This window comes from Manacus candei, unplaced genomic scaffold (genome assembly GCF_025592945.1).
Source record: "Manacus candei isolate 608988 ecotype Guabito, Panama unplaced genomic scaffold, ASM2559294v1 h1tg000114l, whole genome shotgun sequence".
NCBI lineage: Eukaryota > Metazoa > Chordata > Aves > Passeriformes > Pipridae > Manacus > Manacus candei.
The window spans coordinates 1,331,603-1,350,695 of record NW_026138162.1 but is presented as its reverse complement, the minus strand read 5'-3'; the positions used below and the strand labels follow the sequence as shown (position 1 = coordinate 1,350,695).

General features: G+C 35.9%; 2 protein-coding genes across 12 annotated transcripts in view; one reads left to right on the top strand and one right to left on the bottom strand.

Annotated features, from left to right (window-relative positions):
* Window positions 1-310: 310 nt before the first annotated feature.
* Window positions 311-6,859, top strand: CUNH12orf29 (chromosome unknown C12orf29 homolog). The gene is made up of 7 exons (XM_051770069.1): window positions 311-453; window positions 2,159-2,276; window positions 2,894-2,989; window positions 3,396-3,512; window positions 3,850-4,044; window positions 5,177-5,346; window positions 5,914-6,859. The coding sequence occupies exons 1-7, from the start codon at window positions 364-366 to the stop codon at window positions 6,100-6,102; spliced, it is 975 nt and encodes a 324-aa protein (XP_051626029.1). The 5' UTR covers window positions 311-363; the 3' UTR covers window positions 6,103-6,859.
* A 10-nt stretch (window positions 6,860-6,869) lies between these two features.
* Window positions 6,870-19,093, bottom strand: part of CEP290 (centrosomal protein 290) — a 56,019-nt gene continuing 43,795 nt past the window's right edge. For 9 of the 11 annotated variants that reach the window (XM_051770013.1, XM_051770014.1, XM_051770011.1 and 6 more), the window contains 11 exons: window positions 18,206-18,853; window positions 17,021-17,155; window positions 16,639-16,725; window positions 14,752-14,916; window positions 14,302-14,424; window positions 13,836-13,996; window positions 10,782-10,923; window positions 9,133-9,206; window positions 8,892-8,986; window positions 7,960-8,045; window positions 6,870-7,672 (listed from right to left, as the gene is read on the bottom strand). In XM_051770013.1, coding sequence (XP_051625973.1) covers window positions 7,484-7,672; window positions 7,960-8,045; window positions 8,892-8,986; window positions 9,133-9,206; window positions 10,782-10,923; window positions 13,836-13,996; window positions 14,302-14,424; window positions 14,752-14,916; window positions 16,639-16,725; window positions 17,021-17,155; window positions 18,206-18,853 — 1,905 coding nt within the window. In that variant the 3' untranslated portion in view covers window positions 6,870-7,483. Of the gene's footprint in view, window positions 7,673-7,959; window positions 8,046-8,891; window positions 8,987-9,132; window positions 9,207-10,781; window positions 10,924-13,835; window positions 13,997-14,301; window positions 14,425-14,751; window positions 14,917-16,638; window positions 16,726-17,020; window positions 17,156-18,205; window positions 18,854-19,093 lie in introns of those variants that run through there. The other 2 variants (XM_051770021.1, XM_051770022.1) reach the window with 2 other exon arrangements.

Genomic DNA, 19,093 nt, shown 5'->3' with positions numbered 1-19,093 from the left:
GATCCACCTGCAGCCCATGGAGGGCCCCGCACCGGAGAAGGCGGATGCACCCTAAGGAGGCTGTGACCCTGTGGAGAGCCCCCGCTGGAGCAGGCTCCTGGCAGGACCTTGGACCCATGGAGGCAGGAGTCCACTCTCGTGGGAGCCGCCGCTAGGCAAAGTGGAGCTGCCCCTGGCCCGGGTCCGGGCAGAGGCCACCGCCTCGCTGAGGGCCGATGGAGGGAACTGGCCCCGACGCCCCCGGTGCTCGGTCGCTCAGCAGCGGCCCAGGCGGGGCCGGGCGGACTCCATTTCCCGTGGCGCAGCGCGGCCGGGGCGGCGCAGGCGCGCTGCCGGGCGCGGCGGGAGCGGGCGGCCGTGGCCATGAGGCGGCGGAGCGCCGTGCAGCGCAAGGTGCCCTGTCTGTTCGTCACCGAGGTGAAGAAGGAGCCGTCGGCCAAGAGGGAGCGCCAGGTGCCCGGGGCGGCAGGGGACGGGGGAGCGGGAGGCAGGCAGGCGGGGCTAGGCCCCTGCACGAGCCCGGAGGAAATCGCTGGGCCGCGGGTTGCCACAGCACCGACCGTGTCAGGGCCGCCTGGCCACAGCCGAGTGGCGACAGGTTTGGCTGCAGATTTTGAGCGAAATGCACGGTAGCGGTTCTCCCCCTGAAATACAGGGAAGAAGGGCTTTTTGGGTGCCGTTTCAGCTCAGCCCCACGCAGAAATGTTGTCGCCCTGATGTTGTGTTTGCTTTTTCTAAGTGAAGGCCGCTCCTACGTGACCGCATTGGGAGCCTGTGTCAAACCACTCTGCTGTCCCCGCCTGTGAGCCTCGTAGGGAAAAAAAAGGAGCTTGTCTATTTCTTTGTTTTGGTTTGGTTTTTGTTTGTTTTCATTTTGTGGTCGAAGGAATATCAGGCTTATGACAGAATAATTAATCTGAGGCTGTGAGACGTGGGCAGGTTGGGGTGGCATTCACCTGCAGATCTCCAACTTGTGTTTCCTGATTTTAGTAACAGCTGCGTAGTGAACTTGAATCCAGCTGGGTGACTCGGTCCCACTGGCGATTGGCTTTTGGACCGAAGACCTGAAATGGTTGCACAAAGGACAGTAATGTAATTGTTCAACTCAGGGTACCAGCACCATCGAAAATGGTCATGTAAGGGTACATCCCTACACTGTTGTTCCTTCACACAGGAAAAGTGAACGGGGTATTAGATCTGGAACTGGCACATGCTGTTTTGGGGTTTTTTACAAAGTTTAGGCAAAGATAAAATGGGGTTTTGACTGGTAGGGAAGAAAGGGGGTGGTGGTGCTGATAAAACCAATGGGATTGTTTTCTCACTACCCTGAAATTTTTCTTTATCATGTAATCTTTAGTCTTTATATACGCTGTATGTCATGGTTACAGATTTATAACTAAAATGTGAAACAGACATGTCATGTAACAAAAGCATTCTGTTTCAAGACTTCTGCAAGACAAGGACTTGCTTTGTGTCCACTGAAAGAGACAGTGTCCATCTTAAAAGACAAAGTTGACTGGGGAGAGAAGAAGGAAGTATGATGACTGTAGAGGAGAACATTTGAATCCAAACACAACTGCTTGCATGTTTGTAGTGAAAGTGTTAGAGAAGCTGTAATATCTTACTAGAAATTTCTATTAGTTGGCTACTTGTTTCAGATCCACAGATCATGTATTTCTTTGCTCTTTTGAAGCACAGAAGTATTTAGTTGATAGCACTGATACTAAGTATTTAATACCAGGATGCTTTGGCCACCTTGCATTCCAGTGGTCTGTGTATTGCACTAACATGATGCTATTGACTTTCAGCTCCAAACTGAAAGCTTGGGAGAGCTAGTCATGAGGAATTTCTATTGCCACTCTAATACAGGAAGGCACATCTTAAAATATTGCAGCGTTGGACTGGACCCCTTCTAGTTTATATGCCCTATTTAAAGTGGAAAGCAAAATCATCTTTGAATGCTAATCAAGAATGGGAAAGGGGGAGAAAATTTTTAGCAAACAGATTGCCTTGGTTCTTCTGTCTTAGAGCATTTTGCAAACTGTCAAGTGTTGAAGAAACAAGGGTGTGTTTCGATAGTGTTAGAAATCAGTAGAGGCCAACTGTAAGGAGCCCTATGAGAGCAAGGCAATAACATAGCCACTTGTCTTCTTTTCAGCCATTTAAAGTTTTGGCAACTGAAACTATATCTGGAAAGGCATTAGCAGCAGATATACACAATGCAATTCCTACGGAAAAGGTGGACGGAACCTGCTGTTACGTAACTACCTATAAAGGTAAGAAGGAAGACCCATATGCAGATTTCTCATGCTGACTAGAAGCCTTGCTTTACTTAGTTTTCATTTTCATGGTATGATTTATTTACAGCTGTTGTGAAGTCAACTGTCATGAAGCATCTTGACCACAAAGTAATAGCTACCATAGACTTAGCAGGTGTTTCTGAAGGTGTTACAAATTTTAGTCTCTAAAATACATGAAGTATGGTTTAAGTGAACATGACAATCCAGGAACTATTCCAGTTTTAAAATGTATTAGTAAGTCTTCCTTGCACACTGGGACTTGTATAATAGCGTCTGATTTCCTTGGGGAAGATTAATAGAATTATGGAGTTGGGGTGGAAATGAGAAGACTGTGATTCATTGCATCACTGGGGTTCTTGCCTTTCCGTGAAATTGTAAAAAACTTTGTATTATATTAGGCAAGACTGTATCTAGAATCTAAAATAGATTTTTAGATTCATATAGTGTAACTTATGACTTTAAATAGCAGATTTGGATATAAAATTTCTCTAGTGGCAGTTGAGAATTCTTGCGTGTTACACAGTTGATTTCAGTACTCTGCAGTGTATGGTTACCTCAGTAACATGCTGGTTTTCTCTCTCTGGAAACGCTAGGGCAACCCTATCTATGGGCCAGACTGGATCGAAGACCCAGCAAACAAGGCGAAAAAAAGTTTAGACAATTCTTGCATTCATTGAAAGATTGCAAAGGTCTGTGAAGATTTCTTTCCTTCTTTTTGGCAAAGTAAGTTAGCCAGTTGGAAAAACTAGTCTAACATGGGAAATGTCAGTGATCCTGCTCCAATTTTTTTAACGTCACTCTTTGCTTTGAGAGAGGTTTAAACTGGCATAGGGAGCTATTTTTTTAATCTTAGTTAGTTTTTGAACTTTTAAACTACTTAAAGGCTACGTGCTTCTTTAAACCATCCTAATTGTAGACTACTTGAGTGCTACAGATATTGGTGCTTGTATGAAGTAACTGGGACTACTGTCTGTAAAACAAGGTTTAGATCAATGGTACTTTAATAATTGCATTGAAAAACAACAAACATTGAAAACTGTTAGCAAAATTGGCTAACAGTTTGCTGAAAACTAAATGTCGCATTTATATGTTTAGAATTTGCATGGAATATTGAAGAGGATTTCAAGCCTGTTCCAGATACCTGGATTCCAGCAAAGGACTTAGAGTTCTCTAATGGCAATCCATTGCCCGATGAAAATGGACATATGCCAGGTACCTATGATGCAGCACAGGTAAAATTGGGGAAAGGGGTGGGTGAGGGTGGGTGTGTGAATTTTGGAGTGAATTTGAATTAGTTCCAGAGTTAAAAATAGCAGTTATTGTATTTAAAAAAAAAAGAGTTGTAATGTCATTCATTCACTATCCAGGAAAGCATAAATGTCACATTTACATTCTTCTGACACACGACAGTTTCTCTTGTTACTCTTTCTGTTTGTAGTTAACTGTGGTTTCTTGTTTTGTTTTGTTTTTTTTAAATGCATGTACAGGTCTAGTGCATACTTAATAACTTGAGATGCTTACTTTGGTAAAATGCAGTGTTTTCTCATAGGTTGGGTGCCTGTGGAGAAAAATAGTAAGCAGTATTGCTGGCACTCATCTGTTATAAATTATGAGGCTGAAATAGCACTGGTATTGAAACGCCATGCTGACCCAGGGCTTCTGGAAATCAGTCCAGTGCCGTTATCAGAACTTCTAGAACAAACATTGGAGCTTATTGGGACTAATATTAATGCAAATCCATATGGTAAGTTTGTATGGTCTGTGCTTAAATACTTTTTCAATTTAGTGCTATTTTTGAGTGAAAACTATGCATTTTCTTCGTGTAAGTTTTTTTTAAAAGTTCTCTGGTAGCAACCTTCATAGAAGGGAGAGAAAGGGCTAGCTGAAGGAACAGTCACCCAAAAATACCTTAGAAAGCTTAGTTGTCATGGGACTAGTTATCTCTATTAAACCTCAGTGCTATAAAAATGCTTTGCTTTAGTCTTTCAAAAAATATTTTGACTGGAAAAGCTGTTTTAAATATTACTATTAAAATATTAAAATAACTTTTTAAGATTGTTTCTTGGTGCCTTTTCTTCACTTTTTTTACTTGCTCTTCTGATGCTGTTTAGTCCATTGAAGTAGAAAATTTTATTCAACCATTTTTGGAGCCCCTAGAATTAGTCATAAGTTGCAATTTTTAAATTATGAAAAAGGAATTTTTTTAAGGCAGTGTAATTTAAGCTAAATTTTGGTTGTGGCTTCTTCCTTTAAAAGCCTTATAACAAAAAAACAATTGGATATGAGCACAAGTGAGTTCTAATTTCAGAGCTTTGCTGTCAGGATAACTTGCAAGGACAGTCATATCTGGTCTAAGCATTTTCCTAGTACATAAAAAGAACTGCAAAAAAAAAAAAATTCAGTAGCTGTATTCTTAAATGAAGATTTGTGTTGAACAGTCAGTGAAGAGGCAATGCAGTTGTTAACAGCCTGGCTTAAGTATTCATCCATATTCATGAAAAGATATGCCAGATTTTCTGGAACTAAGATGTTTGTGCCATTGACTGTGATCTGAAGTGTGAAGAATTTAGCCAGTAGCATTACAGTTACTGAGGAGGTGACCAGAAGGACAAAACATACAACTGTAAAATCTCTGTGTCATGTTTATTTTATTCAAAGGAGAAGGAGATTTAAATAAATAAATTAAAATGTGAGAATAGACAGCTGCATCTGATACTTAAAAATACACTTAAGGTTTTGTTAAAGGCAGGATGATATTGTAGTATCTAATAGAAATCCACAGAGTACTTTTAAGATAGCCACAGTAACGAAAATGAGAAAAATTTTAAGGTATCACATGTTAACTAACAGGAATATATTTGTTTCTTTAAACATAGGATTAGGAAGCAAGAAGCACCCTGTACATCTTCTGGTACCACATGGAGCATTTGAAATAAAGAATCCACCTACTTTGAAGCAAAACGACATATTGTCTTGGTTTGAAAGCTGCAGTGAGGGTAAAGTTGAAGGAATTGTGTGGCACTGCCATGATGGGTGTTTAATCAAGGTAAATATAAGGATAGACATGTGAAAAACACTACAGTAATTCACAGCACGTGAAGTATTGTACAGTACTCATTTTTTGTCTCTTTTTCCAAATTTTTTAATAATAAATTTCCTCCATCAAATGAGATGACAGTAGAATTAGTCAAGCCACTGAATCACTGCAATGATGACATTGAACATTTTCATTCCCAACATTATGCTAACAAAGTAATTGAGAACATAGTATTTTCTTGCCTCTCTGTATAGGAATCATTAATTTTAAATCTTAATTCTTTTATTTAAAAATTAGTTTCTTGTATTGATGACTTATGGAACAAGTATTATTAATAAGAATGTGATTTTTTTTAATTAGCACGTTTGTATTATTTCTGAAACTGTGGAGGACACCTTGGTTCTAGTTTGCCTTTTGTGCTTCATTGTTACTCATATTATTCAGATAACTGATTAATGGTTTGAAGTGCCCTAATGCAGAGGATCCTAGAACCCACACATACCCACACCCTCCCAACCTGGAAGTTGTGCTACTTTATCAAAATTGCTGAGTTGATCTTCTTTCTTTTTATTTTAGCTCCATCGCCATCATCTTGATTTACCCTGGCCGCTTGCAGAGACATACCTGAATTCTCAGCCTGTTGTAATTTCTTTTAATAGAACTAAATATGAATGTGACTTTGAACCAAAGAGTTTGTTTCACCATTTCTCAAACTTGGATGGTCAAAGATTTGACAGACTCAAAGATATCAAGTTTGATGCTTAAAATTTTCTGCTTCTAAGTTAATTGTCCCGTGTGCTGCATTCCTCTTACTTGTGTCTACCACAGAACTTTTTACAAATAATCTACCAGCTTAGGCAACAGCCCAGGTACTGTATCATTTTAAGTTTATCCTAAATGACTAATTTTAGATAACAGAGATCTGACAGCCAGAGCGAGATCTAGCTTCCAGCATGTTTATTTTCTTTTCTGAAAAATCCTTAACTTTTGAACCCATTTCTGGAAACTGTCAGTATTAAGTGTAAGAAGTATTGTTGTCTATCAATGGGTCGTTCTAAAAGCTTAGTTAATGAATGCAATCAAATGGAAAAGTTACATAGGTTGCACTTGTAAAAATATAATTGTTATGACGCTATTATATGTAGGATTCAGATTTAGGATCTAGTTTCTTTACAGTAAAGAACATATTTCTGATGGGACCAGAATTTGTCTAAAATTTGATAACTTTTTTTTAAGTAGTAACAGTTTCTTATAGGGCAAGACTTTTCCCTGTATTATTTAACATAAGCATTATGCTATTACTTGAAACCCCAATTACTCTCTATCCTATGGGCACTTCCACTATTTTGGGACAAAAAGAATAAATAATAGAAAGTATACTAGTTTTATTTTGGAGATCCTTAGTAATTGGAGAGAGACATGGCTTAATAATTTCCACTTACAACTGCATCTCAATTAGGAAACTTCAAGGGTATATTAAGTACAGTAAGGCATATAAATAATAAAGGTGAGACTGAATGATTGTTTGAGTTGGTTTTATTTTATTTCTGCTATAAAAGTATACATCCAGCTATATAAAATATACAAAATAAAAAATCAATTATGTACAAAAATACCATTGGTTTGGCTGAAATACCAATTTAATTTTCAGTTCTTTGTTCTTGGGTTTTTTAAAATTGAGGTAAAAATAACCAGGGATGTAAATACAGCCATCCCACATACTGACCCTGAGTTCAGAGTTAAACAGCATGGTCAGATGAGACAGCAAGTGCAAATTATCTATTCTTATTAATCTGGAATTTAGCACACTTAGCTACATATGCTGACATTATAAGAGTTTCTCAACTTTTAGGATAAGCCCAAGGTTTCAACTTCACCTGAAACCTGTGTATTACCCAGTTTAACTGTTCTGAATTAAAATGTGATACTGTGAAGGAGCTGGGAGAGGTAAAACTCACTTTTATTTTGACTGATGTATATGAAAGTATATAACTTGACTAATCCAATTCTGCATTCTTAGGTGTGTGCAAACTAATGTAACTTTAAGAGACTTGTATTATTCTAAGATAACCACAGACAAATTAATATTACATAACTGCTGTGGAATTTATTTTTTGTATCAATGCTGAGAATACTAAACAGTAGCCTAATCAACAGCAGTGTTGCCTGGACTATGCACTTGGATGCCAAACTCTTCAGAAAGCTGCTTCAACTTCTCTTCTAAGATTATATTTTTTTTTACTTCTTCATTGTAGTTATATTTCAGATCCTCAAGTTCTTCAAAAAAGGAACGGTCATAGTTTTCTAATTCTCTTCTCAGCTTTTTTGTCTCCTCCTATTGAAAAGAATGAAGGAGTTCCACCTTTATCAAGAACTTTGTTAATACAGCACAACTTTTTTTCCTTTGTCTTGAGGTTAAATGATGAGATAATAAGGATGTTATCTAGAGACAAAAAAACTCTACCCATAAACAGCACATTCACTAAAAACAAAATAGGCTTTGTAAACATAATGGTTTGAAATTGACTTGGTCATTAAATATTAATTTAGATATTAAACAGCTCTTTCTAGCTAACCGTAATTTTACTCGTTATCTTGCCTAGGATGATCCTTGCAACTCACCTTTAATTGCTGTTTTTCCAGCTCTAGGGCTTTTAGCTGTGTCTGGAGGTCAACTATTTTATCCTTCTCTACAATTTCATTATGCCCTGTAAAAATAATGATGATTTTTTATGAAATTTAAAGTAATGAAAATCCATGGCACAAATAATCTTGTTCAAGTAGTTCTGCGTCTCCTGAAAGCTGAAACAGTTGAAGTGTGTAAACCCAGCTGGGATCACCAAAAATTCAAGTCATCTGGGCTTTTCCTTAGTTCTTGTAAAAATTAGACAGTGGCATCTAGTTCTTGTGATTGAATGTAGTCCAGTGACCAGTATGTTAGCACACTTCTGAGAAATATGACATGTACGCTTTCTCTGAATTAAGCTCAGGAAGTCTGGAAATAACATTAGGATCTTGTTATGTGTATTCTTAAATTCAAGAGGGTTAGTTTGTTTTGGTTTTATTCTTCCAGTCATATGGCAATGTGCTACTCCGTAGTGCTCTGCTTTTCCCATGGGACTGATGCCTGCTAAACCTTAAGTTATTCACAGAGCTGCTATCTGGAAGTGGGCAGTCATTCTCTAGCAGCTTAGAACCCAAAGCAAAAGAGTATTTTAGTGAATGACTGATATCTTACAAACAGTCTTTTGAGGCTAATAAAACAAGTGGTGGCATGAACTACACACCTTGTGAGGAAAAAAATCATGCAAAGATTACAGTCTCTTGCTCAGGATAATTGATTATGGAGATTTTTACTAAGAATTCTCTACAAAAGGCTTGTATATGTACTCAAAAATCCAAGGCCTTAGTCTGCTACAGTTTACACTATTTTGGCATTAATCTAAATCAAACAGTTCTTTAGATTTATTATCACTTTGCACAAATATATTTAGTAAAAATAGTTTTAGGCTCTAAATAGGAAGATCTTTATTTTAGGTATTGAAGATTATTACCAGCTGCCAGATCTTCACTTGTATAGGTGTGTCTGTGGTGCTCCATCTGGTGCAGTAGTTCTGCTTTTTCTTTTTCTAATTGATTATTAGTTAATCTGGAATATAAAACAATTTTAGAATAATTTTTAAAAATTATTAAAGTATTTTAGAACTTTAACTAGAAATGTGCAATAGACATTTCCTGGTCATTCTTATTTCATGCATATCGGCTGAGGTATTTATTTACTTAGAAGTACGTTACCTTAAAAGCTGAAGCTCCTTGATGAGCCTTTGCTCTGTCCTTGCACCTTCAGGAAGATATTTGAGAAGCTTAATCTTAAAAGAAAAATGAAGAAAGTTTTACTTATGAAAACAGCATCCATGAACAACACAGTTCAGACAGTTTTCTTGGACCCAGGATTAAAAAATGAATGAAAATAATACTAAAGATGTGACCAAGTACTAGGTTATCAAAAAAAAAGAAACCAAGTGTTCATCTACTGACAGTTTGTATGAAGCTAATTCTCAGCAGCCTTTTCAAAGTTTGCATAGATCATTGCTACATATTTCATGAAGGATGAAAAAAAAAGTATTCAGAAGTTAGATTTACAAACAAAGTTAGACACATAGCTACATCAGCATAATTTATACAGATGCTTAAGGAAGTGATATGCCTAAATCATTAAGTGCTTTAAAAATACTACTGATGTACTTATTTGCATCCCTAGGTGTTCAAGTTCCTTTTGAAAGATAATATGAAAAGCCTGTAATTTTGCTGTGAAAACCCAAATGAGTGTACATTGACTAGGTATGACCTGCAGTCATTAAGTTAGAATAGGTCCCTGACCAGAGAGGGAACAAGCCTCTAGAAGTGCCTTTTGGTAAAGATGCTAAAGCAAAAAAAATAGTGTTCTAAATAGAAGATAATATACAGTTTATGAATGTGGTGACAATTTATGAACCCTCATGAGGCTACTGTTAATGATAGGCTTTTGTTCTGATTCTACCTAAAATGGTAAGCATCTGGGTACCACATAATGAAAGATTTTTATCTCTGAGTTAATTTTGCTGCTGGGATACACTTCATGTTAATAACGCTGACATTATAGAAAAGGGAAAACAAGCAAAAATTAACAAAATGGTTGTTTTTTAGGAATCAATTCCAAGTTCTATTTATTGAACACATCTACTTTCTTACATAATATACATATGAATTCCCACACTGCAAGTTTTGTATTTGATGCCTTACACTGAAAATGGCTGGTACAAGATCATTGTACAGTGTGGGGAAGAAAACACGTACATATTAACAAACGAGAAGATGGAAGCTGACCTAGGTGAATAGTCCTAGGACTGCATCTCTGGAGTACTTAAAAGCCAGAATGTGGTACATCTTTTCAAAGGTACCTGAGTTTTAAAATTACATCACCTCTTCCACACATAAAATAGTATCTGAAAGACTTATGAGAGGCTACATGTAAGAGGCCGTGTTGGAAACAAATCAAGATCCCATTTAGGATGGCTAAGTCAATCCTCCCCACCGAAAACCTGTAAGGAGTAGAGAAGTCTGCAGAACAAGCTAGAAGGATTTTAAAGACCATTGGAAGTATCTGTACTTACAGGCTTCCATGTGATTAGTGAAACTATAGTAAAAAAAGGCATACAGAAGAACATAGCAGAAAAACACAGTTTCCCCCTAAGGCTGCAAGTCAAGAATATATATTGATAATATGTGGTAAACCTCATTAATTGGCTAAAATATGTAAATATATTTGAGGCAACTATGACTAAAAAAACTGTAAAAGAAAGGATTAGAGAAAAAATAACTACTTTGCCACTACAGACATTAGAAAGACATAAATTAATAATAATCATTCTATTCTCAGAGTCATCTGGCTAAATTTTACTCACTTGTTCTTTTAGATCTTGTAAATTTTTATCGGCATTGTGTTCACGTTCTCTTGCTTCCTGAAGCAACCGTTTAAGGTCAGCAATGCTTTGGGTTTTTTTAGCAATATCCATTTCCATTTCCTTCAACTTAGTTTCATGCATCCTGGTAGTAGTTTTATTTAGAAAAAGAAAAGGGCAGAAATGCAGATTTAAATATGAGAATAAATGCCATAAAATAAACCCTAAAATATGCTTGGGGCATTGGCCTTAAAATAATTACTGGTCTTATAAATACAGGGTGCTGAAAGAAGCATAATGAAAAATACATATTTAATCTTAGAATAAAAGCTTTTCCAGATATTACACTTTTGTGGATCTTTCTTTGTGTCTACCTTTTATTAAAGGGTGATGGGAATCTTTTCATGCTATTGCACATAAACCCCAAACTACTTCATGCTAAAAGGATGCCTGCTACTGATGCAGTATGTCGACTGGTTGGGTCCTTGTTGTACCTTTGACAGTATTTTTCTTATTATTTAATAATTTATGGAAAATAATGTACTGAGAAAAGGGCTAATACAGATACAGAAGAGGAAGACTCCAAGGGCAAAACTGTTCTACAATAAATTATTTTACCCTGAAGTAACAGCAGTCTGAGAATGATTCCATTTTGCTTTCAGCCGTACAAGGCTACAAAAAGGTTTGTGTAGAATCCAAAATGTTGGAAGGTACCTCTGGAGATCATGTAGTCCAGTCTCCCATCTGAAGTGGATTATCAGACAGCAAACATTTTGCTCCACATCAAAGAGCCTTCTGAAGGGTCCCTTGGATGATACCCCTTTGCCCTATTGAATACTTTCTGTTACCACATATGCTTTGGAATATGTGCTAGTGAGGTGGATTGCATGTTAAAGTGCCTCAAGCAGCTCCTCTGGATTAGTAATTTCTTAATGTTATTAACTTACTTTAAATTCATGTTAAATTAAATGCACATAAAAGTTTTTATTCACAAGCTGAAATAGGCAAGTACAATTAAGCACAACCATGTGTTTTATAGCTGTCTACACAACTACGTATCTCTATCAAGTATATAGGACTAAGTAGAAATGTTCTTCCAAAGAAGTGAAGAACTAAAAGAATAACTGTATTAAAACTATTGAACCTACACTAGCTGTTAAAGGCCTACCATCTTCACTGCATGTTTGTATCTTTCTCCTGTGGTCAGCAGCCAGTTTTGCCCACCTTCCTTATGCTAAATATGACCTTGCATAGAGACATTTTATCTCACTAGATAGTATGGGGAAAAAAAGGAATGGCTTTCTGAAGTCTTAGTGAAATGAAATGGCTCAGCAATATGCCAGAGAAGCATAAGAACTCCCCCAAGGGATCGTGTGGGATTGCAAGACGAAAGTGGGTAAAATCTTGGATATCAACAGTGATCTGACCTAAGATGAAATCAGAGAAATCTCTCTCCTGTCCAGCTGATTTTCTGCCCTAATAAGATTACTGTCAGAGGTTCTGATTTTGTAGATACCTTTCACTTCTGTTTACAACTGTTCAAGAGTACTTTTGCAGTACATCATCTGATCTCACCCTGAGATCATACAGGACTCCAGACCTAAGGATTTTTTACCAAAAATTTGCTCTATTCAACCCTTATGCAGGACACAGGCTGCTTATTTCTCTTAATAGCCTAAGCATTGTTACATTTCTTTTGTCCTTTTCTGAGGTCTAGCACTATGAGATGATATCCAACTAAAAACTTGCCTCAAGAAGGGCAAAATTCTCCTTCCTTGTTCACTTTGATGAATCATGAGCATATTTCATGTGAACATATCTTGAGATATATATATAATGAATATTCTATATCAATCTGTTCATTATATCTGTTCATCTGTATGTTAGTGTGACATACAACTACTATTTTTGTGCTAGTCACAGCTCATTAATGAAATGGGTTTAATAGTAACGCTTCTTGGACTGACCATGGCTTTGGAGTGACCATTTGCCAAAATCATATCTGTCAGCAAACCAGAAACCACAGAGCAAAAGAGCTTGTTTCTAGAAAAGAATGAATGGAATTAGAGCTGTTCAGGCTGTAGAGTTAAGATCTCCAGCCTGTGTAAGTAGGTTGTCACAGAAAAAGTATAAAATTCCACTAATTGTGGAGGTAAAGATAAATTAAAAAGTAATTCTGCTTTACAACTTAGGCATACAATCATAAAACTTCTTTTTAGTTTGTTCCATGTTGTGTGATACAAGTGATAGGTAAGTTTCAGATAACTTATTGCTAAAGAGTTGTTCACATTTACTAGTATTAGCAAACAAATTTTTGATGCTGATTTCCAAGTCTGAGTTTTATCTAAAAATCTAGAAATGGTGATTCTCAAACTTCATTTTATATACTGGAAAAGATATGGCTGATCTCAGTTTTTCTCCCTTCTACAAAAAGCAGAATCTACAAAAAGCAGCAGGCTGGCTGCAATTCTGGGCCTACAAACACACAGGAAGGATCTTCTGCTGTGCCTACTTGTCCCAAAGACTATAGAAATCACAGTGGCTTTTCTAACACACCTCTGCACATTCATATGGTTAAAGGTAGATTCAAATGCTACTCAACTGGAAAATGCAGGTTTCTGGCTTCAATTTTTTGTTTCAGATTGTTGTTCATGCAGTAAATTATTGAAATACTTTCTGTGTTCAGCAGAAATGCTGACATTGCACAGAGCAAAAATACAATATGTTCAAGCAGCAGAGAACACAAAATACTTCCTTTACCTGAACTATCCAGAGATCTAGAGCCGATCTGAAGAATGGAGATAAATAACTGGCTTCTATATAGAGGAAACAGCTAACAAGGCCAGTATTTAAAGACACTAGGTCTCTGCTAGATTCATATCAGAGATCTGTATACTGATTCTATATATTAATATAGAAACAGAAAATAAATTATGGATAATATAAAACTATCTTCAAAAGAGAGATGAAAAATTATGAAAGTGTAACTTGTTTGTTAATATTTAAAGAGGATTTAACACTTGTGTTTATCTTCCTTACTACATTTTTAATTCCTACCTTGTTACAATAGACTTCCAGCTTTTGCTGTCAGCTCCATCAAGTTGGCTCTCAGCCAAATTTAGCTTCTTAATGGTTTCCTCCAGCTGTACAGTTAACTTTTCATTTAATATCTCCAAGTTATTCTTCACTATTCGTAGCTTCTCTCCACTGTCAGCTTCCTGTTGTTCAGTAAAACCAAATGTTTATAGAATACTTAACCTTACATGAAACACAGTATTATCTAAAATGATGGTGACATAGGCTGATTTAGAGGAAAACTGCATCCAGGATTACTAGCACTTCAATTTCTTAATTCTGTCTTGCCCTAGTCCTTGGATATCTCTTCTCTACATATAATGAAAAAAATCTGTCATAGCAACATCAGTGCTATGTCAACCATTAAAAAACAAACAAACAAACCAACCATGTATTTATATACTTGCCACAACCAGTGGAGTAAAGGGATGCATTATAATGACCGTACCTTTTTCAGTTCTTTACGCAGTCTTTCGTTTTCAGCAATGACTTTTTCCATTCCTTTGGTTTTAGATTCAAAACGCATACTCAGCTGGTCCCCCAGATCACGTTTCATTTTTTCCATTTCAGACTAAATATCAAACAGTTTGTTAAAGCACATATACATTGCTTAGTAGAAAATTTCAGATTTCAATTTTTAAAACACAGCATAGTTACAGCTGTTACATAGCACAATAAACATAACATTTTGTCAAATAATTAAATATATCCTTAAAGTACAACATACCTTATCCAGTATGTTATGCTAAAATTAAGTTCTGCTTTTCTGTTCTATATGTTTCATATTTTTAAAACACTTGTGCCAATCAATATCAACAACAGCCTTGCTGCTTCATTTTTTTTACTAACTTGCATATAAACTGTTACCTAAATATAGTCACTGGAGATAATTCAGTACCTTTAGCCCCTCATTTTCCTGTTCAAGACCAAGTAATTTCTCATTTGAAACCACAGCTGGTGCTTTCTTCAGTTCTTCGTTTTCTCTTTGGAGTTTCTCTACAACCTTTTTCATCAAACCAATTGTTTTTTCCAATTCTGGGACTGTCTTTCCACTTCTACCAGCCTATAGAGAGGGGGGAAAAAAAAGTAAAAGTAAGCAAATAGTTCATCTTAACATTCTAAGATACTCTAAATCTTACTTTATTGCTTATTTTCCCATTGCAACTCATAAAAAAATGATGCATTATTTTGGTATAACTTGAACCCTAGAATTCTTTGCATGCTTAGTTCCCCAAAATGTCTAATAATATATTCACCCCCAAAGTCAAAGTACCAGCTCCTGCATTTTCTCTGTTACCCAAGAAAGCTGCAGTTAAGTCTCAAAATCTGCTGTACTTTATGAACTAAACTGAAACATTAGAAAAATAAATCAAAGAACTACTTAATTTTTAGCTTTTTCTTTTAGTAGACCAATTCCCCAGTCCAACAGACTGCAATTGTTTAAATGCTAATACTGTTGGGAGGACTGGAGGAGAAGAATGGCTGGGAGCTTGAGGGAGGAAAAGAGAGCCGATTTTTAGCAACCCTACTTCTGCTGAGTTAAAGTCACAGGAGAACTATATTTTAAAGCATAGATCTCCCTTTCCAAAGGCATATATTCTTCTTGAAGGATGATAAATAAATAAATGTGGGGGAAAATCTTGTAATTTCTCCATTTTTCTTCTTTCACTACATTAATTGATGAGTTAGAAAAGCTGTTAAAGAGTCTTCAAAACCATTTATTTTTTCATCATTTTTGTAGTGATTTCCTCAGCAATAATAATTTAAAGATGCTGACTCTAGTTCCAGGCCCATGAGGTACCTCCTTTTCTTTCTAAGGAAGAAGCAGTGTAACATAGTACGGTGTAAAATAGGGAATATTTTACTCCCTGGAGCTCCACATAAATCTATATAGCAACCAGGTCTCAGAAGTAAAAATCACTTATTCTTCTTCTCTAAAATAATTGGAAGGATTAGGAGGTTTGCGTTGGTACACAACAGAGTTAAAGAAAAACCTGTCACATCTTGGTGCCTGAAAAGGAAAGAAAAGAACAAAATTTGCTGCCTTCTCAGAACCCTTGCATACAACAGTTTCATTGCCTTGTCCAAAAATTACCACTGCACAAGAAGAAAAAATAAACAAGCAGTTCACGCAAGGTTTGAGTAAAAGAATGGAAAATTATCTTTTCCAGGTACCCAGAAGCAGAACTCATTCTCCTTTTATACTGAAAGAGCTATGAAGGCACTAAAGAGCTTTTAATTAAGTCAGCTTCCTTTAAAAGGTCATACTATTCTGACAAGTTAGGGGCAAGAAACATATTGGGCTTCTGAAGACTTTTTTTCCTTTAACTTCTGAAATATTGTTCTACTAAAGTAGTTAACAGTAGCTGGAGTAAAATTTAACTGTGTCATCTTGTGTAGTACAACAAACAAAAACCTTCACTAGCAATAACTTACACTTTGTAACATCTGCATCAAGTCAAATAATTTAAATAAATACACTAATATAATTTTCATTATTACAGCTGTAATTGAAATTTATTGTATAAATATGTTTCTGAAGATAACTAATCCAAGTGATAAAATAAGGCCATGATAGTGTATATATTTAAGTGTAGTTGTAGTCCTTCTAATGGTCCTGTTAACTTTATTTCATTAATTTATTATAGCAGTTTATCAATAAAATAAACAAGAACAATTAATATTTGCTTTTGTTTGATTCCAAGTAATTTTGCTTCAATAAAACTTTGGGCTTTTTCTTTTCATTCTCATTTAATTATGATGAAAATGCTGACACAATACTCACCCCTCTAACACTGCCCAGCTTTCGTTCAACATCTGCTTTCTCTTTTTTGAGAAGTTCACACATTTCTTTTAAGTCATCTACTTGGTCCTACCAAAAAAAAAAAAAAAAGCAATAAGCAATTTAATTATATCTCAAATTGACATGAACAGTTGGTGAACAAAATTACAATTGGTATTTCAACTGGTTAACTTTGAAAAATTTAAGAGAAAACACTTTCCCATATTAATGACATTTTCTATCATTTCTACCAGCAATTCAACCTTCTCAACTTCTGTAAAAACATGAAAAACTTACAGTATGTACAGAAAAAATATCCGTTTCTTTTTAAACAATTCCCTAACCTGTGTCAGAATAAAGAGGACTAAAGGTAAAAAGCTGTTACCTTTAGTCTTGGCAAATCTTTATTGGCCTGCTCTAGCTGGAATCTTAGCTCAACATTTTCAGATGACAATCTTAGATTTTCCTTTAAAACTTCTTGTTCTCTTCGATACTGATCACTTGACCCTATTCCTGATGTCTTGAGAAAACAGAAGGGAAAAAAATTATTAAGCGGTAATGCACTAATTCAATACAACTATCAGTTGTAGCTGATTAAGAGCAACAGATTAGTATTTTTCACAGAAATAAAACAAGATGGCATTATCACCAGTTTTGATCTAATCTACTTTAACACCTCTTACATTTCCTAAACTTGCTTAATGTTAAGGGAAGTTTACAAATCAGTATAAATGAGTAGAAATTTCGTCAAACCAAAATTAACTCTCAAACTATTGGGTAGAAATAAATTCCAAAATCTAAAAGACAAAAGAGCTACTGAGTGTAGTAAGTTGTGACACTGTTTCTGGGAACAGCATCTAATTTTAAGGATATATTCTGATAGTTTTTAAATAGTAAATATGTCATAAGACATTTCAGTTATGTCAAAGAGATCACAGAGCAAGTCAGGAACAGTAGTATGTAACTCTTGTTCTTAGTTTGTTATCTCCTACAATCTTAAGTCTTTATCCATGGAGGCTAGTAATTTCTATTACATGAAGAGTGCTTTGCAATGTTTTATATTGCCAATTCAAATCATAACTATATGGTAAATTATTTTGCCTGACTAGTACAGAATAAAACCTTTTAATGATATAATAATCAGTGTTTTTCACTTATGTAATTATGGAATTAACTTGATGATTCATTACTTTACCACTAATAACAGGAATAAAGTATTTGCTTCAATAAAGCATATTTTTTAGTATAAGTCTAAGTAAGAAGTAAGTAAGTGTAAGTAAGAAGATATCATAAGTCTCTTAAAGAATGAAGATCATCAGCTAGCTGCATGTATCATTGAGGTTTTTTGTAAACTCTGAATCAAAATTTTAGTATTGACAGTAGCTTACTTGTGAGTTGTCATGCATGCCTATCATGAAAGTACAAGGTTTGCTTTATGGACCACTTGATGACTAGACTTCAATATCCCTGCAGACCATGCATAGGAGAGCATGGCTTTATCAAAATCAAATATTCTATTTCTTTATCATTTATACTGAAGAAATGCTAGGGGGACACTACAGTATCAAACCTTGGGCATTTCACACAATTCTGAGGTTGTTTCAACCCTTTCTGTACAGCTTTGGTAATTTTCATGTTTATTCTCTGCAGTGTGTTGACTCATTTCATTATTCACATTTATTTTGTCTGCTTCACAGTCATTAGCTTGAGTAGAAAGTTCCCCCGAAACAGACTGATTGCAGCTCATTCTGTCAGTATCAGGCTCTTCTACACCTTCTTCTTCATCCACATTTGATTGTTTGAAGATTTCTTGCTTGCTCTCTTCTTCACATTCCTCATTAACTTTTCCTTTTTCAGGCTGGGTTATATTTTCTTCTTTTTCACTGCAGTTCTCTTTATCATATTCAGCTATATTTTTGTTTTCCAATACTTCTGTAGAAAAATCTGTGTCCTTCCGTTTCTCACCATCTTCAGGATGCTGTTCAGAAGACACTTCTGTGCTTGCATCTGCAGTAGCCTCCTGGCCGTTGTTATGCATGATGCAGGTTTGTGTGTGTGCTTCCTCATCTATTTCATTGCCATCAGTAATGCTATTATTAGCCTGATGTTTCATTTCATCCCTACTCGAAACAGATTTCTTTTGAAAGAAATTCAGATACTTTTGTTTACTGACAGTGATAGGAACAGATCCAGTCAGTTTAGTTTGGTCACATCTACTCTGATTCAAGTTGAAGATAGAGTGAAGCATGAAAAAAAAGCAGAACACAGTAAAACAAAACAGGAAATAAAGAAAACTAGAATGTACTGTTAAGTCTATTCTTGAAAGATTAAGGTAACTTAATAACGCAAAGCTTGCAATATAATGAACTTTGTAAAAATCAAAGCACAACAAAAACACCTAATGTAACTGAAATGCAGCTCAGTATTTCCCCAAATTCTGTACATCCTAAATTTTCAA